Source organism: Euleptes europaea, chromosome 9 (genome assembly GCF_029931775.1).
Source record: "Euleptes europaea isolate rEulEur1 chromosome 9, rEulEur1.hap1, whole genome shotgun sequence".
Classification (NCBI taxonomy): domain Eukaryota; kingdom Metazoa; phylum Chordata; class Lepidosauria; order Squamata; family Sphaerodactylidae; genus Euleptes; species Euleptes europaea.
The window spans coordinates 59,854,366-59,876,166 of NC_079320.1; the positions used below are offsets into that span (position 1 = coordinate 59,854,366).

Sequence of the window (21,801 nt, forward strand, 5' to 3'; positions counted from 1 at the left end):
GAACCGAGCCTGCTTACCTGGCTCCTCCCGCTCCCGCCCAACCGTCAACCGTCCGGGCCTCCTTGACTAAAACTCGCGCGTCCACATCCGGCCCCTCCCTGTCACTCAACTGCCGGACGCGCCACCCGCGACACCGACAAGCGCGAGAAAGCCTGTCAGCCGGAGCAGGGCGGGGGAGCGAGGAGCGCGCTCGGCCACCTCCAACCGTCCAAATCGCGCGCTCCCGCCGTCCTCACTCAGACATCCGCCCCAGTGAGCACACGGAAGCGGGGAGGGGGACTGAGAGGCGCGTGGCAAGCGTCGTTGAGCTCATTTTACCCGCTGTTCGCCCGAGATACTCTACTCGCATGTTATTTCACTTCGGCTACGTCCTGGACACGCGTTGAGTGGAGGAAGACGCGAGTGAAGAGGGGATCTCATTTTACTCTCCACAGCCACTCCCCCCGCGCAACAGATGGTTTGGTCCAGTGCTTCCGACACGGAGTTTTGGAAGAACCCTGTTGGTGTGGCGCTAACGGGGAGCAGTGCCGCCTGGTGGCCGGAGGAGGAACTCCTGCAGTCTAATGGAATGGGGTCCGCCTCTGTGTTGTTTCCGCCGTGAGACCTTGCATGTGAGATTATGGCCATTGATGCATGGGAGGTTTTGCCTTGGATTTGCCGCTTTGGGGATGCACATTTCCCCCATCCGAATTCTCAAAACTGCATTGTTGAGTTTTGAGAATTCAGATAGGGAAAATGTGCATCTAGAGAGCAGCAAATCCAAGAAAAAACCTCCCATGCATCAATGGCCTATGAGTGGAAATGGCCGTTGCTGGAGCTTCCTGTCAAGCAAACTTCAACATAACAAATAGGTGTTCAAAATGCGTCTGATCCTGACAGTGGTAGGGTTCATTATTACAGAAACTGCTTTTAATTTTTTTTTAAAGGAAAAGAATGGAGGTGTATTGCTTTGTATTCTTTTTAAGAGTCAGTTTTGTCAGCAGCAGAAATAAACAGGAATCTTGGGGCAGTCTGCAAATTAATTTTATTCCAGCGTAAAGTTTTATGGAGTAGAGCTCTCTTATTGAGATGCAATGAGCAAGCAGCTTTTGGGGAGAAAAATAACGACAATTTAAATGCGAGAAGTACAGGGTGCAGCGTCGCGATGTAAAATCTGAACGCAAGCTAGAAAAACATCGAGACCATTCACTAGTTACAAATTACTGTAATGATCAATACTTGGGAACCCCAGGTTTGGTTTGGTTTTGAATTATAGACTGGCACAGCTCCATCTCTGAGAGCCAGCGTGGTGTAGTGGTTAGGAGCAGCTGACTCTAATCCGGTTCGATTCCCCACAAGAAGCCAGCTGAGTGATTTTGGGCCAGTCACAGTTCTCTCCGAACTTTGTTAGCAAGGCAATGAATGCAAAACCACCCACGACCACAGCTCCATCTAGTGGCAACTTTGAACAACAACACCTTTGCAATAAAAGTACGGTAATGGAACCCAGTATTTTTTATTTTAACGAGTTTAAATATCTGGAAAAAGCATATTGAATGATTTATATGCGGAATTCCTCAGACAGTTTTATCTTCTTTGCACAGGTGCACACCTAGTAGTTAAAACTTGGAAAGATATAAACACTGAGTTCCCCCCTTAACATGCCGAAGGCATTCTCACAAGAGCTCATTAGCTAGATCTCTGACTCCGTAAGAGGCACTCAGGGTCCCTGGGGGGCTTGCTTCCCAGTGCTTTCAAACAGGGTTTCCACTAGAGGAGTTGAACTTGAGAATTCAGCCCCGGAGGTCAAGGGGGAGCAGAAGAGAGCCCCTCTAGTCAGAGTTTTCTGAAAAAGGCCATACAAGCCCCAAATCAGCAAGGAAGGTGGTTTGCGGCAGTATCCTTCCTGCTACAGAAAACCACACAGATTAAAGTAAGCACCCAGTTTCAACCTAAAGCACCTTTAAATGTCTGAACCCGTTGTGAAGGTAGAAAGCCAGCAGGGGAATGGGAGCTAGCCAGCATTTTACAGAAAATGCCGTATGAATCATCTGCCTACTGAGCACAACTGTGGGTGTGTGTTCCATGCATGGAGCTCTTGGGTCTCAGAGATCAAGTTTGTTCCCTTGAGGCTATGGTTGCTGACTTGGAGAAGCTGAGGGAGAGGGTTTGTGGATGAGACCTTCAGGGAACCTACTGGAACAGTTCCACACCTGAGCTGACAGCTCTTCTGCTGTTGTGGCGTGTGAGAGTCTCGAGGTTGGAGGGTGTCAGGCTGAGGAGGAGGGGTGATCCCTTAGAAGGGACCCCTCCTTGAGCGATAGACCAGTCTCCTCTTGTACCAAGGATACTCCTCTGAGGTTGGCAAGGTGAGCTTTTGGTTGTGGGTGATTCAATTATTAGGAATATAGAGAGGGGTCTGTGACAGGCGTTTTGACTGCCTGGTGAGTTGCCTGCCTGATGCAAAGGTTGCAGTTAGCACACTGTCTAGCTAAGTTGGTAGTGCTGAACACATGGAAGCTGCCTTATGCTGAATCAGACCTCTGGTCCATCGAAGTCAGTATTGTCTACTCAGACCAGCAGCTGCTCTCCAGGGTCTCAGGCAGAGGACTTTCACATCACCCTGACCTGGATGGCCCAGGCTAGCCTGATCTCGTCAGATCTCAGAAGCTAAGCAGGGTCAGCCCTGGTTAGTATTTGGATGGGAGACCACCAAGGAATACCAGGGTTGCTGTGCAGAGGAAGGCACTGGCAAACCACCTCTGATAGTCTCTTGCCATGAAAACCCTAAAAGGGGTCGCCATAAGTTGGCTGTGACTTGACGGCACTTCACACACACACACACACACACACACACATTTGCCTAGTCCCTTGAACTGGAGATGCTGGGGATTGAACCTGGGACCTTCTGCATGCCAAGCAGATGCTCTACCACTGAGCCATGGCCTCTCCCCTGGAAAGTTATCTGCAGTCATGGTGCACAGTGGTACCAAAGGCATTTGGAAATGTAGTCATGGGAGCCTGAAGGAAAAAAAACTAGGCTGCTAGGCAGAAGGTTAAAGGCCAAAACCACAAAGTTACCATTCTCAGAATTGCTACCAGTTCCAGATGCAGGGTCAGCTGGACAGGTAGATCAGGGTTCTTGATGCATGGATGAGAAAGCTATGCAAGGAGGGTTTAGATTTGTTAGGCACTGGGAACCACATTGCTGGCACCAAATGTAAAAAAGAAAGAAAGAAAAGCAGAGCAGATTTTAAATTAATCCCAGGGGGAAATCCGACAAGCGTTGGGGAGCCTCCAGTTCAGGACAAGTATGTCCAAAGGGACAGTAGCGTAAACCCTAACCCTAATATTGATGGGAACACAAACTAAATTGGGAGTGCAGATGGGACAGCAAAGGAGGGCCGTGTGTGGAGACAAAGTGGCCGAGGGAGACACGGTTTGTTGGAAAGGGAAGAAGAGTTGGTTTTTATATGCCGACTTTCTCTACCACTTAAGGGAGACTCAAACGGGCTTACACTCACCTTCCCTCCCCCTCCCCACAACACACACCCTGTGAGGTAGGTGGGACTGAGAGCTATCTAACAGAACTGTGACTTGCCCAAGGTCACCCAGCTGGCTTCATATGTAGGAGTGGGCAAACAAATCCAGTTCACCAGATTAGCCTCCACCGCTCATGTGGAGGAGAGGGGAATCAAACCCAGTTCTTCAGATCAGACTCCACCGCTCCAAACCACTGCTCTTAACCACTACACCACGCTCGCTCTGAGTCAAGACGGGGGAGTTCCATAGTCAAGGTTTGCTTTTCCCTCTCCCACCTTCATTCACGGTGGTGACATGACCGCCTCCTAATCAAGCAAACTACAGGGCACTTCTGCACGTGTCCAGCTGTGTCATACGCAGCTTATATCGCTAATGTTTACACACAAGCCAAGGACATGTTATAAAAGGCAAGTGAGTCTATACTGCTGCCTGCCCAAGTAGGGTAAAGGGTACTGGGATAAATTACACACCAATGGTTGACTTACAGGAACTGTTGCAGGGGAGGGGGTGGGAGGAAGACTTAAGTGCTCCAAGCCAGAGACATGCTGCAGAGTGGTTCATGCATAGCAAAGCTAAGCAACAGCTTGAAAGGAGGGGTTCCACAACTGGAAGGCCATTCAGACCTGAGTTAATGTGTGTAACAACTAAGATCAGCATTCTTTCGAGAACTTAGTGAATTGCATTAAGTTTTCAACGTTAAGTGATCTAACCCTTCGATGCATGGCTTTTGGCTAAAAGACAGTGATATGGCTTAATATGGCTTGGGCAATAAAGTATTCTATAGGTATCCAGTTACACAAGCAGTTCCCAGGGTTTTAAAGTTAAGAGTTTTCTGTAAGTGTCTGAATATAGGCTCAACACTTCCTCTTTCAATCTTCTAAAGACCCATTATTTTAGATTTAACAAGCAGCAGAGCAAGTTTGGGGGTGTCTTGTTTTGTTGCTTATTTGCATAACTTCATATCATTCCTTTTTATTATTATGCTTCTCTGACCAAATGGTCTTGAGCAAAGTCAAAACAAATACAAGATAAAATAAAAAACAGGAAACATTAAAACACATGGTGAATTAAAACCCATCTCTGAAACAGCATTGAGAAACCACAAGTGCTAAAATATTTGCACAGAATGTGTTATTTTCAAAAATAATCCTATCATTAAGGTCTTGCAAACTGAGGGCTGTGGTTTCCTTGACTGAGTCAATACATCTCATATTGGGTCCTCCTCTTGCTGCCTTCAACTTTTCCTAGCATTATTTGTCTTTTCCAGTGACTCTTGTCTTCTCATAATGTGACCAAAAAACGATCGTCTCAAGTTTAGTCATTTTACCTCCTAGGGAGAGTTCAAGCTTGATTTGATCTGGAACCTCTTGAGTTGTCTTTTTGGCAATATCTAATACTCGCCTCCAACACATTTCAAATTATTCAACTTCCTTCTTGTAAGCTTTCTTCATTGTCCAACACTCACACTCATAAATAGTAATATGGAATTACCTTCATCTTAGTTGCCAGCGACACATCCTTACACTTAAGGATCTTTTCTAGCTCCTTCATGGCTGCCCTTCTCAGTCTCATTCTGATTTCTTGGTTGCAGTCTCCCTTTTGGTTGATGATGGAGCGAAGGAATAGAAAGTCTGGAACAATTTCAATTTCCTCATTGTCAACCTTAAAGTTGTATAATTCCCCAGTAGTCACTACTGGGGAACATGTTCTTGATGTTCAGCTGTTGTCTTGTGTTAGCACTTTCCGCTTTAACCTTCATCCCTAGTTGTTTCACGTCTTCTCTATTTTCTGCCAATAATGTGGTGTCATCTGTATATCTCGTTAATGTTCTTTCTGCCAATTTTCTCTCCACCTTCATCTAAATTTAATCCAGCTTTCCTTATGTTATGTTCCACATATAAATTGAAGAGACGGAGATAAAATACATCCTTGTCTAATACCTCTGCCAACTGGAAACCATTCTGTTTCTCCATATTCTGTCTTAACAGTAGCCTCTTGGCCAGGGTACAGGTTGCTCATCAAAACAATCAGATGCTGTAGCACACCCATTTCGTTTAAAACCAACCATAGCTTTTCATGATCTGTAGTCAAAAGCTTTGCTGTAATCTGTAAAACACAAGCTGATTTTCTTCTGAAATTCTCTTATATGCTCCGGTAACCAACGTAAATTTGCAATATGATCTCTAGTGCCTCTTTTTTCTGAAGAGCATTTCAGAACATCAGGCATTTCTCGTTCCATATATGGTAACAGTCTTTGTTGTGAGATTTTGAGCATCATTTTACTCGTGTGAGAAATTAATGCGATGGTCCAATAGTTGCTGCAGTTTCTGACATCTCCTTTTTCGGAATTGGGATGTAAATAGAGTGTTTTCAGTCTGTGGGCCATTGGTTTGTTTTCCATATGTGTTGGCATGTTCTTAAGATTTTGATGGATTTCATTTATGTGGATTGGAAAACTTCTCTATTGATATTCCATCTACTCTTGGTGATTTGTTTCTCCCAACTGCTTTCAGTGCAGTTTTCACTTCACTTTCTAAATCTGTAAGTTCTTCTTCAAAAGATTCTTCTTGGAAGGAATGTTATCCTTTCATCTCTTTTGTATAATTCTTCAGTGTATTGTTTCCATTTTTTCTTTATTTTGTCCTGTTAATGTATTTCTGTGTTGATTACAATGTGAAATTGCTGAACTTGAATTGTTCACAGGTTCAGAACAATGGACCCCTGGGCTGAATGTGTTAAGTGCCGTCAAGTCGCTTCCGACTCACGGAGACCCTATGAATGAAAGTCCTCCAAAATGTCCTATCTTTGACAGCCTTGCTCAGATCTTGCAAATTGAAGGCTGTGGCTTCCTTTATTGAGTCAATCCATCTCTTGTTGGGTCTTCCTCTTTTCCTGCTGCCCTCAACTTTTCCTATCATGACGGTCTTTTCCAGTGACTCTTGTCGTCTCATGACGTGACCAAAATACGATAGCCTCAGTTTAGTCATTTTAGCTTCTAGGGTCAGTTCAGGCCTGATTTGATCTATAACCCACTAATTTGTTTTTTTGGCAGTCCACTGAATCCGTAACACTCTCCTCCAACACTACATTTCAAAGGAATCTATTTTCTTCCTATCAGCTTTCTTCACTGTCCAGCTTGAGCTGAATAGGGACATAAAAATTCTTATCTCACTATAGGTGCTAACTTTCTGTCCCCAAGCACCCCCTCAGCTCTAATTAAGCTGATTACAATACATATTGTACCTCTACATCTTGAGTTCCTCCTTTGCAACACCCCTCCCACTGGAATATAAAGACCCACATCTCCATTCCAACTCATATGTGATGAAGGGAGCTTTAACGCTTGAAAGCCCAAACCCCAATAATCTTGTTGGTCTCTAAGGTACTACTGAACTTATACCGAGTTGCCCCTTTCTGGGCTATCTTGCTCCAAGTTGTAGTCTCCCTTTGAAGCTTCTCTGAGGATTGCCACTCGTAGGTCAGCAGTGGAATGACCCAGAAAGGGGGCCGCTGCCTTCCAAAGATTTAAGTGGTTTGGATGTGCCAAGTTGGAGACTGCTGGGTATTTGCTAGTACTTTCTCTAAACACCATCGTTTCAGCCCCCAAATGATATAAGAAAGGCCTCAAAAACAGATTTGCTTCTTTATAGCCAACAGTGCTCCCCTCCCCTTAGACATACTAGCTGTTTTATGCTTGAGACAAATGGGTTCCCATCTGAGAAGCTGCAGTTCTCAGGGTCATTTTAAAGCAGCAGCAACAACAAAAGATTTACTTCAATTAAATGCAGAAATATTTATTTTGGTTTCCTTCATTGGTTTTTTTGGAAATTTTGGTTTTATAAAATATAGAAATAGCCAACACTAAGCAAACATTTCAACTCCAATGTAACAAATGACTGAATACTCTAGGAGTATTGGCTTGGATACTGGTGTGCCATTGGGGTACACATGGATGAAATTATGCTGCAGGGTAGTGCATTACAATCACACAATCTTTAGTGCAAACTTTTTGTTGTGCTTGTTTACATACATTTAACAGAAATTAATGACAGCTATATGGAAAACAAATCCAAGCTTGGGTTATTACAAGGCATCTCAATTCCATCCCCTCCAAATAAATGTAGACCGTTGGTAATGAAGTCTTCCCCCCGCCCCCGCGCTGTCCCATATTAACCCACTTCCTGTTGGCTTTTCTTTCTTTTTTTGATCCAAGGTTCACTTTGATTCCATTCATTTCAATGAAGGTCCTCTGTTACTTTTACTCCCTCCATCCTCTTACATTCAGCGGATGCAAGACATAAGCTAAGTTTGTACAAAGACCAGCATGTTAAAATAATCAAGGTCTAACCTGCTCTGCAGAAGCAATCTACTGGCTGGCAAAGACAGATGGAGACCGCTAGCCCCAGATTGCTGCCATACCATCAACCTCGTGCTCATTCTACAGCATGCTGCTGCCACCACCCACCTTTGGAGGTCCTGAAGACGTTTCCTCGTGTTGCACTGATCATTCTCATCTAGACTTTCAGAGAAGACGACCAAAGATGCACAGGCTATTTCTACACTATCTGATCATCATGTGTCAGGATGCATTCAATGCCCAGGAACTGAATAAAGCTTCCAATTAGTCAGTGGGGAGCCAAGTATTCTGCCCGTGTTCTAGAGCAAACATAAGCAAGCAAAGCTCCTTATGTTCTCAGCATTCCCTTCTTGTGCCGCCCTGAAAAGCCTTCAGAGGCCAAACCTTTGGAAAATTCACCAGATGTACAATATACTACAGACAATACATGTGCTAGCAACACACATCCCTTTAACATACCTTGGCAAGTCACTTTTTTGGCTGAGAAAGTCTTAAATAACTTACAAATCACATAGATACCATTTACAGTTTAAGGCTCATTGAGGAAGTTGTATGTCACCATATAAAAAATGGTCTGCAACACCAGAGGACAGTAAGGCAGTGTTCCATTTTTCTCCAGGATTCCTATGTCGAGTACCCTTTTGCGTAAAAAGTTAATGATTGCACAGTTTCCTTTGCTATGTTTGCTGCAGTCAATTTACAGATATGAAGATCAAACAGCAAATGCTGTTCTCTCCAACAGTTTTGCTTCAGTTTACATCTGGATATTCGCATAGAGTTCTTCTATCTGGGATTTGAAGTATTTGCGGAGCTCAGGTCTCTTTGCCTTCAACGTTGGCGTTAATAGGCCGTTCTCGACAGAGAACATTTCAGAGTGAAGGGCAATGGCTTTAACCTGGGGGGGCAGAGAAAACCAAACATTTCTAAATCACTCTAACAGACAAATTCTGCAAACGTTTATCACATAGGAGGAATTCTACAAGTGAAAGCACTTTGGAAGATCCAAGATGGTACCTGGATAAGTATTTAAAGTAGTTTTTAAAATTTAAATACCTTTGCACCTTACTAAAACTTTGTCATGCGTCTTGAGATATTTAGTGCAATACATTTACCATTCCACAAAAGCACCCATTCATTTATATAAGAAAAGTCCATCTTTATCTTATCTGTTATTATTTTGCTTGCTACGCTGTTGTAAGATCATTATTCCCTTCACCTTAGTCCCACATCTAAACCCAGGTGAAGTACTCTTTTTAGGATGCATTTAAATCCAAAAGCATGTAGTCAATAGCAGGCTTAATTTCTAATTATTTAATATGAGACACATCTATAGATACACTCGCCTGTTCAAATGACTTCAAGCCATACTCTTTCCCAACTTTCAATATGTCTTCTAGAATGTGTTTTTTGATATCCTGTTGAGAACCAGAATGAATATTAGACAGTAGAGAGAGACTTACTGAACTGAGACTTACATGCAACCACCCATCCAGGAGTTCACAGTAGCAGCATATTGCCCAATTAGGAGAAAAGCCCCATCTAATACTACTTGTAAAAGTTCCCAAAAACCCATTTGGGAAACTTAGTGTCACTGATCACCTACTTTGTTTTTGCATAGTTCTTCATAGGAGCCTCCCAGTCCCTTTTTCTTGGCCCAGCTGGATAAAACCTCTGGATCTGGTATCACAACTGCTATTAGAAAAGCCTAAAATCAAGCAGAGAAAAAGTGTTTCGACTGCTTAGCCTTGACACGGATGGCCCAAGCTAGCCTGATCTTGCCACATGTTGGAAGCTAAGTAGGTTGGCCCTGGTTAGTGCTTGGATAGGAGACCACCAAGGGAGTCCAGGTTTGCTACACAGAGACATGCAATGGCAAACAATTTTTGTTTGTCTCACTGTGAAAACTCTACAGGGTTGCAATAAGTCAGCTGCAACTTGACGGCACTTTTCACCACCAAACTGCTAGAGTTAAATCCTAACCCACAATTTGTTTCCAGGTGTTCAAGTAAAATAGAGTGAGAGAAAGGTTAAACAGAAGCCTGTACTAGAAGTAATCACATGATCTTAAAGAGCCACTTTAGGACTAAATACAGAAAGCTTTCCAGCCATCTTCCAGTACTTAAAATACTACTTGTTAATTTAGTATCAGGTATCCTCGGCCTAGTGTACACTTCAGCACCACCACCCAAATACATTTGCTAGTTGAACATTCAAAAGTAAACTTTTAGATTAATCGAAGTCTAGTAAGAAAACCTAACTAAGCCTACATACTCCTCTGTTCTGAAGGCTAAACTTTCATGCTAAATGTTTCTGTTGGACAGGATACCCACCTGCAAGCTTTCCCCATAGACAAAGATCTGCGCAACAGGTTCACTCCTGGAATAAACATTTTCTATTTTTTCTGGTGCAATATACTCTCCCTGAGCAAGTTTGAATATATGTTTTTTCCTGTCAATTATCTTCAGGGTACCATTCTGTGAAAGAAGAAAAGAAGTCAGTCCGTTTCTAGCCGCAAGGGGGCACGCTGCTCTTATTTTCCCAACAACAGGTCAGAGTTGCTGAGTAGAACAGAAGATCGAGAGGCAACTCCTGAAGTGCAGTCCAATTGCAGCATCATCTTTTTTAAACCCAACTCTACTGTCCTAGTCTCTGGGCAGGATCCTGTGTGTTATGAGTGCAAGAGGCTCTCTACTAGGAGGAGAGGGGAATTTATCTGATTTCTCCTCCTTACAGCAAGTCTCTCCCCCACAGTGTATTAAAGCCCCCTAATCCCCCCCAATATTTACTTTCCAGGAGGTGGCAGTTTATAGGGGGCCACTGGGGAAAGTTCTGCCTCCTTGCACTCCGAATCCACAGGACCCAACGCCTTGTGTCTAGTTTCTTTTCCTCTTCAGTACAGCTACCACAGACAACATAATCCAGTGGGGTCAGAATCAAAGGTATTCTTGTAGAGTATGAACTCTGGACCATCTTGTCTTGATTCTGTGATGAGGGAGGGGAGGGGGAGAAAGAAATCCACTTGTCAGCCACTGCACAATGGCCTGCAGAACAAGGACACCCAAGAGGGAGGACAGCTGCCAGGAATGGTTTATGTTCTAGGTATCCTGTGATTTTCGAAGTCTAATTACATCTGCCACAACTGTTTTCTCTCCTCCCTTTCAATCCATTTGGCTATTTGTGCTTTCATTCTCTGAACAGACGTCCAAGGTAAAGGGAAAGTGACAATTTCAGGAGGCAAAAAATTTATCATAATAGTAAAGCCAGCAATTTTTTAAAAAAAATCAAGGACACAGAATTGCCTTACGCTGTACACAACCTATACAAACCATATACCATCACAAGAGCAGGAAGCAAAAACCCCTCAGTTTCTAGATGTTTTAAACACATTTCACCGTCCAGAGATTCACTTACAGGTAACCACTTCCCGATATCTCCAGTGTGCACCCATCCATCTTTGTCAAGAACTTCTGCAGTCTTTTCTGGATCCTTCAGATATCCTTGGAACACGTTTGGCCCCGTCACACAAACCTGCAGTAGCAGAACATGTTACTGTAAGAGAGACAAAACAGCTTCCAGTATTAGACGGGGAGTGCTGGGGGGGGGGGGGACAGTTGACTTTATTCAACGCACTGGACCAAGATGGATCAGTAAAAATGAGGCTGAGCGCCTGAAGCTGCCTTGTACCAAGTCAGACCCCACTGATCTGTCAAGGTCACTACTGCCCATCCTGATGGCCAGCATCTCTCCAGAGTCTCCAGCAGAAGTCTCTCACATCGTCTCCTACCTGATCCTTTTCACTGAAGGTACCGGGAATAGAATCAGGGGATCTTCTCTATACAAAACAGATGCTCTGCGCTGTGAGCTCTTGACCCATCGAACCAGAAATCACCACAGAGACAATCAGATTCCAAGCAGATGGCTTTACTGGTCAAATAGGCAATACAGTGCATTGAGGATAAGATGACAGCTATGAGTTGTCTTGCCCGTTATTTGTAAATATAAGGCAGAGAAACGGCGGGAGATTACAAAGCATAAACAGAGCATTATTTCCCAGGAGTGGCGTTCCCAGGCTTTGGTATGTGAAGCCGTCCTTGAAGTCTGGACGGTTCAGCAGAGAAACGAAAGGAAACATCTAAACCGAGATAACAGCCTGACATGCGCCACTGAACATTTGCCACTGCTTGGCAAGTTGCATCAAGCTATAATGCACAGTCCAGGGCCATTATGGTAGGGGAGAATTTTTCGGACTTGCTTTCAATGGGATACAAATGGCATACGTACGCCATTGTTTTCAAGTTACTAAAACTGGAATCTGAGGACTCCTGGAAGGGCTGCTCCTTGGAACCAAGTGCTACTTACCTCACCTTCTCCTTTGGCAGCAAAATAGTTCATTTCCGCCACATCCACAAGCTTTATGATATTACAAGGCATTGGGGAACCGACATGACCTAAAGAGGAAATAAAGGCCTTTTAAGCACGGTAGTCATACTCCCATTTTCTGATGAGCCCAAGTTTGATAATCTTATACTCTTAAGGCTACACAGGCAAAAATGCCACCCTTTGGACAGCATTCTTGAACACATGAAGCTGCCTTATACTGAATCAGACTCTTGGTCCATCAAAATCAGTATTGTCTGTTCAGACCAGCAGCGGCTCACCAGGGTCTCAGGCAGAGGTCTTTCACATCACCTACTTGCTTCGTCCCTTTAACTGGAGATGCCGGGGATTGAACCTGGGACCTTCTGCATGCCAAGCAGATGCTCTACCACTGAGCCACAGCCCCCCCCCATTCTTGATTATCCTCACATAGCATTCATTTGTCTCATGTTTTAAACTTGAAAGTACGTTGAACTCAGCCCTTTTTAAAAAGGATATCGAGGCTCTCAATGCGAGAGCTGATCATTCAACTGATGCAGTGTGCCGAGTACTCTCTTTCATTTTTTTTAAAGCCACACTGCTGCAGTTTGATCTCATGTCTAAAGTCATTTCATAAATACACACCCTGCTTATTTACTTGGTGCTTCTGCATGGAAAAACCATTAATCCACTACCATGGCTGCAGCCCCTGGAAAACCAAAGCCAAACTTAATTCTACCACGGTTTTCATGCGCTGTGGTCCTCCCAGTTGGAGGTTTTGCTATACTGATGTCTCTAGGCCTCTCTAGGCGATCAGATGAGGATTTTGCTACACATTGGGTTTTAGATCACTTGGGTTTAGATTAGATGGAGAAACGTGTGTTTACAAGAAAAAGGTGAAGTGTAACTTCAAGATTGTAGACTCCAGGCAAGGAAGCTCTGGTAGCTCAGAAAGTTCTCCTCCAACCCTGTCTACCTACCCCTTCAGGATCCGATTTGCAAAATGATTAGCATTCATGTGCAGGCAAACCAAAGCCTATAATCTCGTGTGAACTTGTTTGGTGCAAGGCTACCACAATGGCAAGTTAGAAGAAATAATAATCCTATTAAACTAGAAGTTGTAATATTTGTGAACTGCTTCCTACTTAGAAAGTCAGGCAAAGTCCATGTTCAGCCTAGAACAATTATAGCTCAGAGACAGCTCACATCCGCTCAAGGGTAGTCACAGAATTCTTACCAGCAGTCCAGTCACCGGGCACTGTTAGAGAACATCCAGCGGTGCATTCCGTCTGCCCATAGCCTTCGTAGAACTGTTAAAACAGAAGACACAAGTTCCTGGAGTTCTTCTAGCAAGATCAGGGCTCTGGTGGAATACCATGCTATTATCTCTACAACACAAAAAAAGGGTCTAAAGAGACCCCCTCCCAGGATCACCTTGTATACAGCCCCTATATTCATAAGGGCCAGGCCCAGAGTAGGGTCTGAGGGCATGCATGGTAGCAACCTTGCTGAACCTAAACAGGTCCCTAGAGAGGAAACCTCCTGGGAACCATAAGAATCCATAGAGCTTTGAGGTCTATGACTGAAAAAAATGGGATACAAGTTGGCCTGTGTGCATATACATGCAGAATAATAAAAACTACCCATGATCTTTATTAATTTTATCCTGAACATTCACAGTACAAAAAGCCTTCCACATCTACTACATGCTTTATATCCTTGTTAATGATCAGAAGTAGATTAATTACTCCCCTAGGCCAGCTGCTACCCCCTTCCCCAAACTAGAAGTGTCTGCTGAATTTGTATTCCTGCAACAGAATCAAGTATGGCATCCAATCCACCACCTAACCCTGTGGCAATGCACAGTGCACACCAGTAATGGGTTTGGACAGTTATCCACCACATATACATGCAGGAATCATTCCCAGTAACTCCTAGAGATGTCACATTACCAAAAGACAAAAAAGAGAAATAAAAAACCCAGCTTGTTTGGGGTGGCACAGTAAGCGACACTAATCATATCGAGACCTTTTTGTAGAATGGACCTTGTATATTCTATGGCTATAAGGCAAGAATGAAGTTTGACTAAAGTTAGGCATACAATAAGGTCTCAATCCAGACTCACCTGACAACCAAGAGCTGCTCTTAGGAAAGTCAGTACATTTGCAGAAACAGGAGCTGCCCCTGTAATCATTAGCCGTACTTTTCCTCCAAGGTTTGCCTGAAAGAAAGCAGTGTCCCCAGGATTAGCTTCATTCCAAAAACAGCTTCAAAGAAAGACCCATGTAGAGAATCACTTGAACATACTTCTAAATAGGACTCAAGATGACGCCTGTCTGATTTAAATACAGCTCCCCCCGCCCAAAAAAAAGTATGTGTGTTTAAGGATCATGGACTGGACACATAGGCTCATAGTAATGAATTACATGAATGACTATTGCTTGCAAGTGTATTGTATTGTGTTACCAAGCCAATTTCACCGTCTAGAACTGCCCCAAGACGTAATAAAGTTTTGTGCTAGGTATAAAGCATAAACATGCACTTTAAAAAATGAATGCGTAACTCGCCCTCCTTTGGACTCCCATGTTAGGAAGAGGGAGGAAACCTCTAGTGGAATCCAGCTATTTAGAATGGGCAAAGTGAAGAGATCATGCTAGCCAGATATGTTCAGCCATGAAGCTCACTGGACGACTTGGAGCCAATTCCCTCCTCTTAGCCTAACAGGGTTGTTGCAAGGATAAAATGGAAAGGAACGTGTTGCTCTGAGCTCCTTGCAGATAGAGCGGGATAAAAATAGCAAGGAAGATGTGAAGTCATCCATTTGAAAGGGGATGCTGCTTCCCTCGTGCACAGAGAGCTCAAGAGATGGTCCATGGTATTGCGGTGTTCCAGGGTTGCCACTATAACATTCCAATTAGTCCCTCACTGTACTCTGACACTCAGGGTGTATCATATTTCCTTATTAAACCCATCCATTAAAAATAGAGTGGATCCAGATCCAATGCTACAAGTTTCTGTGGGCAGCAACTAAATTTATAAGGTGCTTTTGTACTCCAAAAAAATATTCCCAAGGCAGCAAAGGGAAAAGTAAACAAGCTTCAACTGATAAGCCTAACTCCTCTAAAAAAAGGTAAAGGTCCCCTGTGCAAGCACCGGCTCACTCCTGACCCATGGGGTGACATCACATCCCAATGTTTACTAGGCAGACTTTGTTTATGGGGTGGTTTGCCAGTGCCTTCCCCAGTCGTCTTCCCTTTATCCCCAGCAAGCTGGGTACTCATTTTACCGGCCTCGGAAGGATGGAAGGCTGAGTCAACCTTGAGCCAGCTACCCGAAACCGACTTCCATCGGTATCAAACTCAGGTCGTGAGCAGAGCTTGGACTGCATTACTGCAGCTTACCACTCTGCGCCACGGGGCTCTATCTAACTCCTCTAGCCAAGAAATAACCCTCCTGTTAAAAGACGTGCACTTTGAAACCGTTCAGGACATGGCATTCTCTGAGAAATGCTTCTAATAATGACATGTGAAGTTGAATACGGCTGTTGTGTAAAGCTTTTTTTATCTGAACTCTAGTTCAGTTTCATCCTCATGTTTAATATTTGTACACAGGATTCTTGCCATAATCCCCAAGAGTAAAAGGACCTTAAACCACAGCCATTCGAAAAACATGAGACACTGAGGGGTTGGGAAAACAAGGAAGGAGGGGGGATTTTTCTTTAAAAAGGGAGGAAGTCATTCACAAGTAATTGCAGCCGCCACGTTTTTGTCCGTCCCACCCTTTCTCTGAGGAACTCACGGAGCATACATAGTTCCCCCTACTTCGCAATAATGACAACATCCCAACAGCACTGTAAAAACAGGCTCGACTTGAGAGAGCGTGCAACTCTCCCACTAGGTCCCCCAGTAAATCCATAGTTGTGTGGCAGTTTGCTACTGGATCTCTCTAGTCCACCACTAACCATTGCCCCTTGGTGGTTGTATTAGCTCAAGTGGACAGTATAGCGAGCAAGCTCTTTGCAGTGGAATTAAGGGCTGTTTTATGCATTTCAGCTCCCATGTGCAACTCAACAGCTACTGCTCTATGTACCAGCCAACAGCATGTGTAGCGGCTTGCTTTATGGACCGCCCCTGTCACACAAATGGAAGCATTTCAAGCTCCTTCTACATTGTAGCTCCTTGAAAACTGCACTCCCAATGGTTTTGGATTCACCTGACAAAAACCTATTGTGCTTGGCCAGGCAATGGCAAGAGTCTAGGAGGCTGTGAGGGCTTTCAAAAAAAAAAAAAAAGTGTTTCTGAATATTTAGCTTACACAGTAAAAACGTCTAAACTGAGAAGCAGCCCTGGAACTGCCTTCTTGACACAAGAATCTGAATGGAGTATGTGTGTGTGTGTGTTTTAAGTACCGTCAAGTCGCTTCCGACTCATGGCGACCCTATGAATGAAAGTCCTCCAAAATGTCCTATCTTTGACAGCCTTGCTCAGATCTTGCAAATTGAATGCTATGGCTTCCTTTATTGAGTCAATCCATCTCTTGTTGGGTCTTCCTCTTTTCTTGCTGCCCTCAACTTTTCCTAGCATGACTGTCTTTTCCAGTGACTCCTGTCATCTCATGACGTGACCAAAATGAGGCAGGTTTTTTATGTGAATGGAAACATTTACAAATACGACCCTCTCCCTGCCATTTACAGCAAGACGGTTCAGAAGTGAGCGAAGCTGAACTATGCATTTGGAGATTTAAAAAAAGAAAGAAATATGGGGTCTACATTCTTAAGAGTTACCTGTATTTTGCGGAAGATCATTTTATCCCACAGGCTATTATTTCTAATGATGCCACTTCTGAGTTCTGCCTCTTTCCTCTTGGAAGCAAAATCCAGTATCCACCGCTTAAATGAAGTATTTGCTTGTCCAAAAATCTGAGAAAAGACAACAATGATTTCATTATTGTATGCGGCAGAAGCAGCATAGGATCCTTTCTTAGCTTATCAACAAGTCATCTTGGATGTAACTAGTGACAACGTTCACATTGCTAACTCTGGCCAGTGAGTATTCACAAGCGGACGTGTTCTCTGAACTTGCATGAAGGTATAGAAGAGAGCATCAATGTCCTTCAGTCTTCCGTGGACTTACTTTGTCAAACATTCTGTTCAGCAGCCTTGGCACAACAGGGAACACTGTAGGCTGCAAAGTTTTTAGGTCATCCATAAGTAGCCTGATGTCCCCCTGGAAAAATCCAATTCGAGCTCCATGACAGAGAATCACACACTGTAGAACAAGATGACAGATAATTAAGGGCAAGCAAGCTTGATTTCCCCCTTCCTGAGAAAGGTTCTGTATATAAGTTAGGCAGTATCACCCATCAAACCACACATCGTATAAACTCTCCAATATATAGTCAATCAAGTAAAGCAGTTCTGATTTAGCCACTACAAGAGACTCCTTTATTTTATTCAATTTCTGCCCCTCCCATTTCCCACCTAAGCGGGGCTCATGGCAGCTTTGATCCATTGTAAAAACTCAACTTCAATAATTACCTCCTTCAACATACTGTTACATGTGCCAATAAGTGCCTCTGCCATCATGTGCCTGAGCTTTCAAGCAATGAAGTGGCGGAGAACTTCTTGACTCGACCACACAGCTGACAAGGAGGGCCTCGCACATTCTACAGCCCTTGGGATATATCGGGCAAGACAGTGTTGTTCACAGGCAACACTGTGAAGTCACACCTTGCCTCAAGATCTTTCCTATGGGGCTATAACAGAAACAGGTTGGCTTCGTCTCATTAGCTGCGCTGCCTCTATCCGAACTGAGATGAGGAAAGGGAGCAGCAATTAAGATCAGCACACGTGAAGTCTCTCAAGCCCCATTATTAACATCTGAAACCATACGCATAGCAGGGATATTGAAACAACAAAACAGAACATTCCTCTTGTTTTTGTGGTTATAGAGGAGGAGGTACAATGGCAGGGTAAATTAATCCTTTTAAAGCCAGCATTACATACGCACCTTTTCTTTCCCAGTCTTATGACGGGCACTTTGTGGTATTTTGTTGTTACCACTCTCCTCATAGCTCCTCATCTCTAACGCTATGTTGCCAGGCCAATCTTAATCCATCTTTCAGTATGTTTACTGTTAGATTCTGTCAGCATGAACCTTCTTCTGAGTATTTGTACTTTTAGGACAAAGTATCCACATGAATGGGCAGAATGGATTACAGGTTTTAGCCCATGGCTATCTACGGCAGAATGAGGCAGCTGGATGGACAGACCGATATAAAAAAACTCCATGCCAGAGTTTTCTTGCTTAGCTTACCCTTTCCTTCCTAGCTCTTCTCAATGCCAGAACATCGATTTAGACAAAAAGTGCCAAGGTTTAATTTCCCATCAGAGCCCTCATGGGCAACTACCAATCTGAGGTTCCGTGCACGCTTGTGTCATGAAGAACTTGTAAAGGTAGAAGGAAATCCATCTTAACATGGAATCCCTGCTATAGATCAAACTGACTCCTCTTAGAATAACTTGGCTTACCCTCAGCTTTGCAGAAGCCAATGTTTAATTTTCAAGAGCAGGACTCCTGAGGCCAAATGACTTTCCACAGTCTTCAGTTAGAGGATAAAGATGCGTTTTCTTAGAGCTGTATAGTCAGCACTATGGAGAAGGCTTTCCAGAAATTTCTGTCAGATACGGGACGGAAGAGAGCCAGTTTCCAACACACTAAGTGTTTCTTTCAACCATCTCTTAACTACAGAAGAGGCGGCAGCTGACGTACTTGTTGCGGGTAGGTAGGTGGACCAATATTGCTCCCCACCCAAAACAAACTTACCTGGACTATTCTTTCAAACATATGTGCAAGAGGTAAAAAGGAAATGTGTGTGTCACTGGGATCCACTACATAGCCACTCTGCAAAGAAACAAGACTTCTTAATAACCACTCAGAAGACGCAGGTGCCTACCTCCACAATTCTCTCAAACATATGAGCCAGGGGCAAGAAGGAGATTAAGGTATCTTCTGGACAAGGAAAAACCGCTTTCTGTCAGGGAAAGCACCAGCAAAGCAAGAAAGAAGAGAAACCCATTAGGTAAGAATTAAAACAGAAGATCACCAGGATTTGAACAGGACAAGAACAGATTGTCATAGCTCTCAGTGCTAGATAACGCAAGCTCAGATTCATTAAAAATTACACATTTGACCTTGAAGCCAAAGAAATCTAGAAGCACGTTACTTTGTTTTCATTTGGCGTTGAGTGTTGAGGTGCTCTTTAGATTGCAATTTTTTTTGCCGTGATCCAGGTGGACGTTATAATTTTCATTTTCATGCCAATTGAAATGAAACAAAAAACAAACAAAGAGCAGTATATGGAAGCAAAGCCATTAGAGGGTATGCAAATTATGGACACAAGCCCATGTCTGCCCTGGCTTCAGAGTTACCAGCAAGACTGAATCAGTGTACTGTTAGTCAAGCTGGTCTGGCCGGCTAGTCAAGCTGGTCATTTGTATATTCCACAGTACAGTTACGTGGTTAACATAGCGTTGAAATGCTATGGCCATAGCAATGTCAAGTAGCCCTTAAGGCTGAACACGGAGCGTGTTACCATTCAATGAGAGGTCAAGACTTTAGCCCGCTAGACTGAGGCGGCAGATCTTAGCAACAGAAATGATTCACCCACAGAACTTCCCCCAATGCAGTTGGCATACAAATACCACAGATATGCTTAAAATGCTATAGAGTGACTGTTCTATAGCATCCTGGGAATCTACACTTCTCAGTGTACATTTATTAAAATATCTAGAATTAGTTTCAAGCTCAGATAATTGTCATGAAAACCTTTATTCTTGAGGGTGAAAGATCTTGGGCTAGACCCTGCCTCTCAAAATCCCGTTGCAGAGTGGTTCGAAAGTTTCCAGCGCAGCCTTTACAGCTGCACATGGTACCCATCCAAATCACAGACAGTTGACGTTTAATCAATATTGGATTTAAACCAGTCAGTCCTGCCTTTGGACAGATAACAGTCCCATTTAGCATTTTTTATTACAGAGGGCAGAAGCTTACATAAAGCTATCCAGGCCTTTGGCCCAAGATAAGATCCTTCATGATATTAACCCGCCAAACAGATTAACCAACATCATTTACATTGAATTATGTCCCCAAGCAGAGAACAGAAAGCCAAGGTACACCACAGCAGAGAAACCTGCAGGCAAGGAATGGTTTAGCAGCCCTATAGATGACCCCTAAAAAGCAAGCGGCTATTTCAATAAACACCATGTCATCAATCCTGCATCCAACTCAATTCCATTAGAAATGGGTGCATTCTAGTACAGGGCACACTCTAAAGAGACAAAATCCAGAGACAGCTGGACATCTTTAATATTTCTGAGACTAACATGTTGCTCCCCTATTCTCCAAATCAGTCACAACATTCAACTCATCCATTTAGAGATCATAGAGTTGGATCCAGCCAGCTTTTTTACTCAGCCTCGTTCAATTCCCCTCCTCCTTGCAGCCCCCCTGTCCCACATGGCTTTTGTCCATGCAGGTGCCACCGATCTCTAGCACTGCCTTTTGGAGTGATCAAAGGGGACTCATATTTCCTTTTTTTCATTGGTGGAAAAGCTGGTTGGCTCCTATTCACAGCTTGCAAGAAGAGAAGTTGGCAGATCATAGGCGAGGCATGTGGGGAAGATCAGGTGGTCTCTGATCCAAATTGCACCTCATTTACGAATTCCACGTGACCTCTGGAAAGCCAGTGTTCCCTGTCTTGGGGGCCACCTCACTGACAGTGACTGCCAAGGGCTCAGAGGAAACATCAGGGGAAGGTGTTGGCCTTCATGCCCTGTGTAGAACTAAGTGGACCACTGGTTTGATCCAGCAGGGCTCTTCTTTATGTTATAGGGTAACACTGGCCTGCCTTGCATTATTTCAATAGCCCATACATTACTGAACGTTAAAGGCTTTGAACAGAGGACAGCCATTTCTAACAAGTTCAGCCACAACCCACATGATAGGTCTTGCACAATATTCTATTTGTCAGCGGGGCTTCTGGTTCCTTTGCTGACCAAACTGACCCTGGCAGGGAAGACCTAGAATCATAGAGTTGGAAGGGACCACCAGGGTCATCTAGTCCAACCCCCTGCACAATGCAGGAAATTCCAAACTACCTCCCCCCACGCCCCCTACACCATGCCCAGAAGATGGCCAAGGTGCCCTCCCTCTCATGATCTGCCTAAGGTCACAGAATCAACATTGCTGATAGTTGGCCATCTAGCCTCTTCTTAAAAACCTCCAGGGAAGGAGAGCTTACTACCTCCCGAGGAAGCCTGCTCCACTGAGGAACAGCTCTGTTAGAAAATTCTTCCTAATGTCTAGACTGAAACTCTTTTGATTTAATTTCAACCCATTGGTTCTGGTCCGACCTTCTGGAACAACAGAAAACAACTCGGCACCATCCTCTTATATGACAGCCCTTCAGACCTGACCACCATTCTATTAAGCATTTAAAAAACATCGCAGTTCAGAGTAATAAGACTCTACTTTTATAAAGCTGCTAGGGACGTTTTGAAGCTGAAC

At 43.9% G+C, this 21,801-nt stretch overlaps 1 protein-coding gene across 1 annotated transcript in view; it reads right to left on the reverse strand.

Moving 5' to 3' along the window:
* Positions 1–8,243: 8,243 nt before the first annotated feature.
* The window catches only part of ACSL1 (acyl-CoA synthetase long chain family member 1), a 39,860-nt gene continuing 26,302 nt past the window's right edge, over positions 8,244–21,801 (reverse strand). The window contains exons 11-21 of the mRNA XM_056855914.1: positions 19,190–19,267; positions 17,368–17,502; positions 17,019–17,153; positions 14,361–14,456; positions 13,473–13,545; positions 12,239–12,327; positions 11,291–11,407; positions 10,210–10,353; positions 9,483–9,584; positions 9,223–9,294; positions 8,244–8,774 (exon numbers count right to left, since the gene is read on the reverse strand). Coding sequence (XP_056711892.1) covers positions 8,634–8,774; positions 9,223–9,294; positions 9,483–9,584; positions 10,210–10,353; positions 11,291–11,407; positions 12,239–12,327; positions 13,473–13,545; positions 14,361–14,456; positions 17,019–17,153; positions 17,368–17,502; positions 19,190–19,267 — 1,182 coding nt within the window. The 3' untranslated portion in view covers positions 8,244–8,633. The remainder of the gene's footprint in view (positions 8,775–9,222; positions 9,295–9,482; positions 9,585–10,209; positions 10,354–11,290; positions 11,408–12,238; positions 12,328–13,472; positions 13,546–14,360; positions 14,457–17,018; positions 17,154–17,367; positions 17,503–19,189; positions 19,268–21,801) is intronic.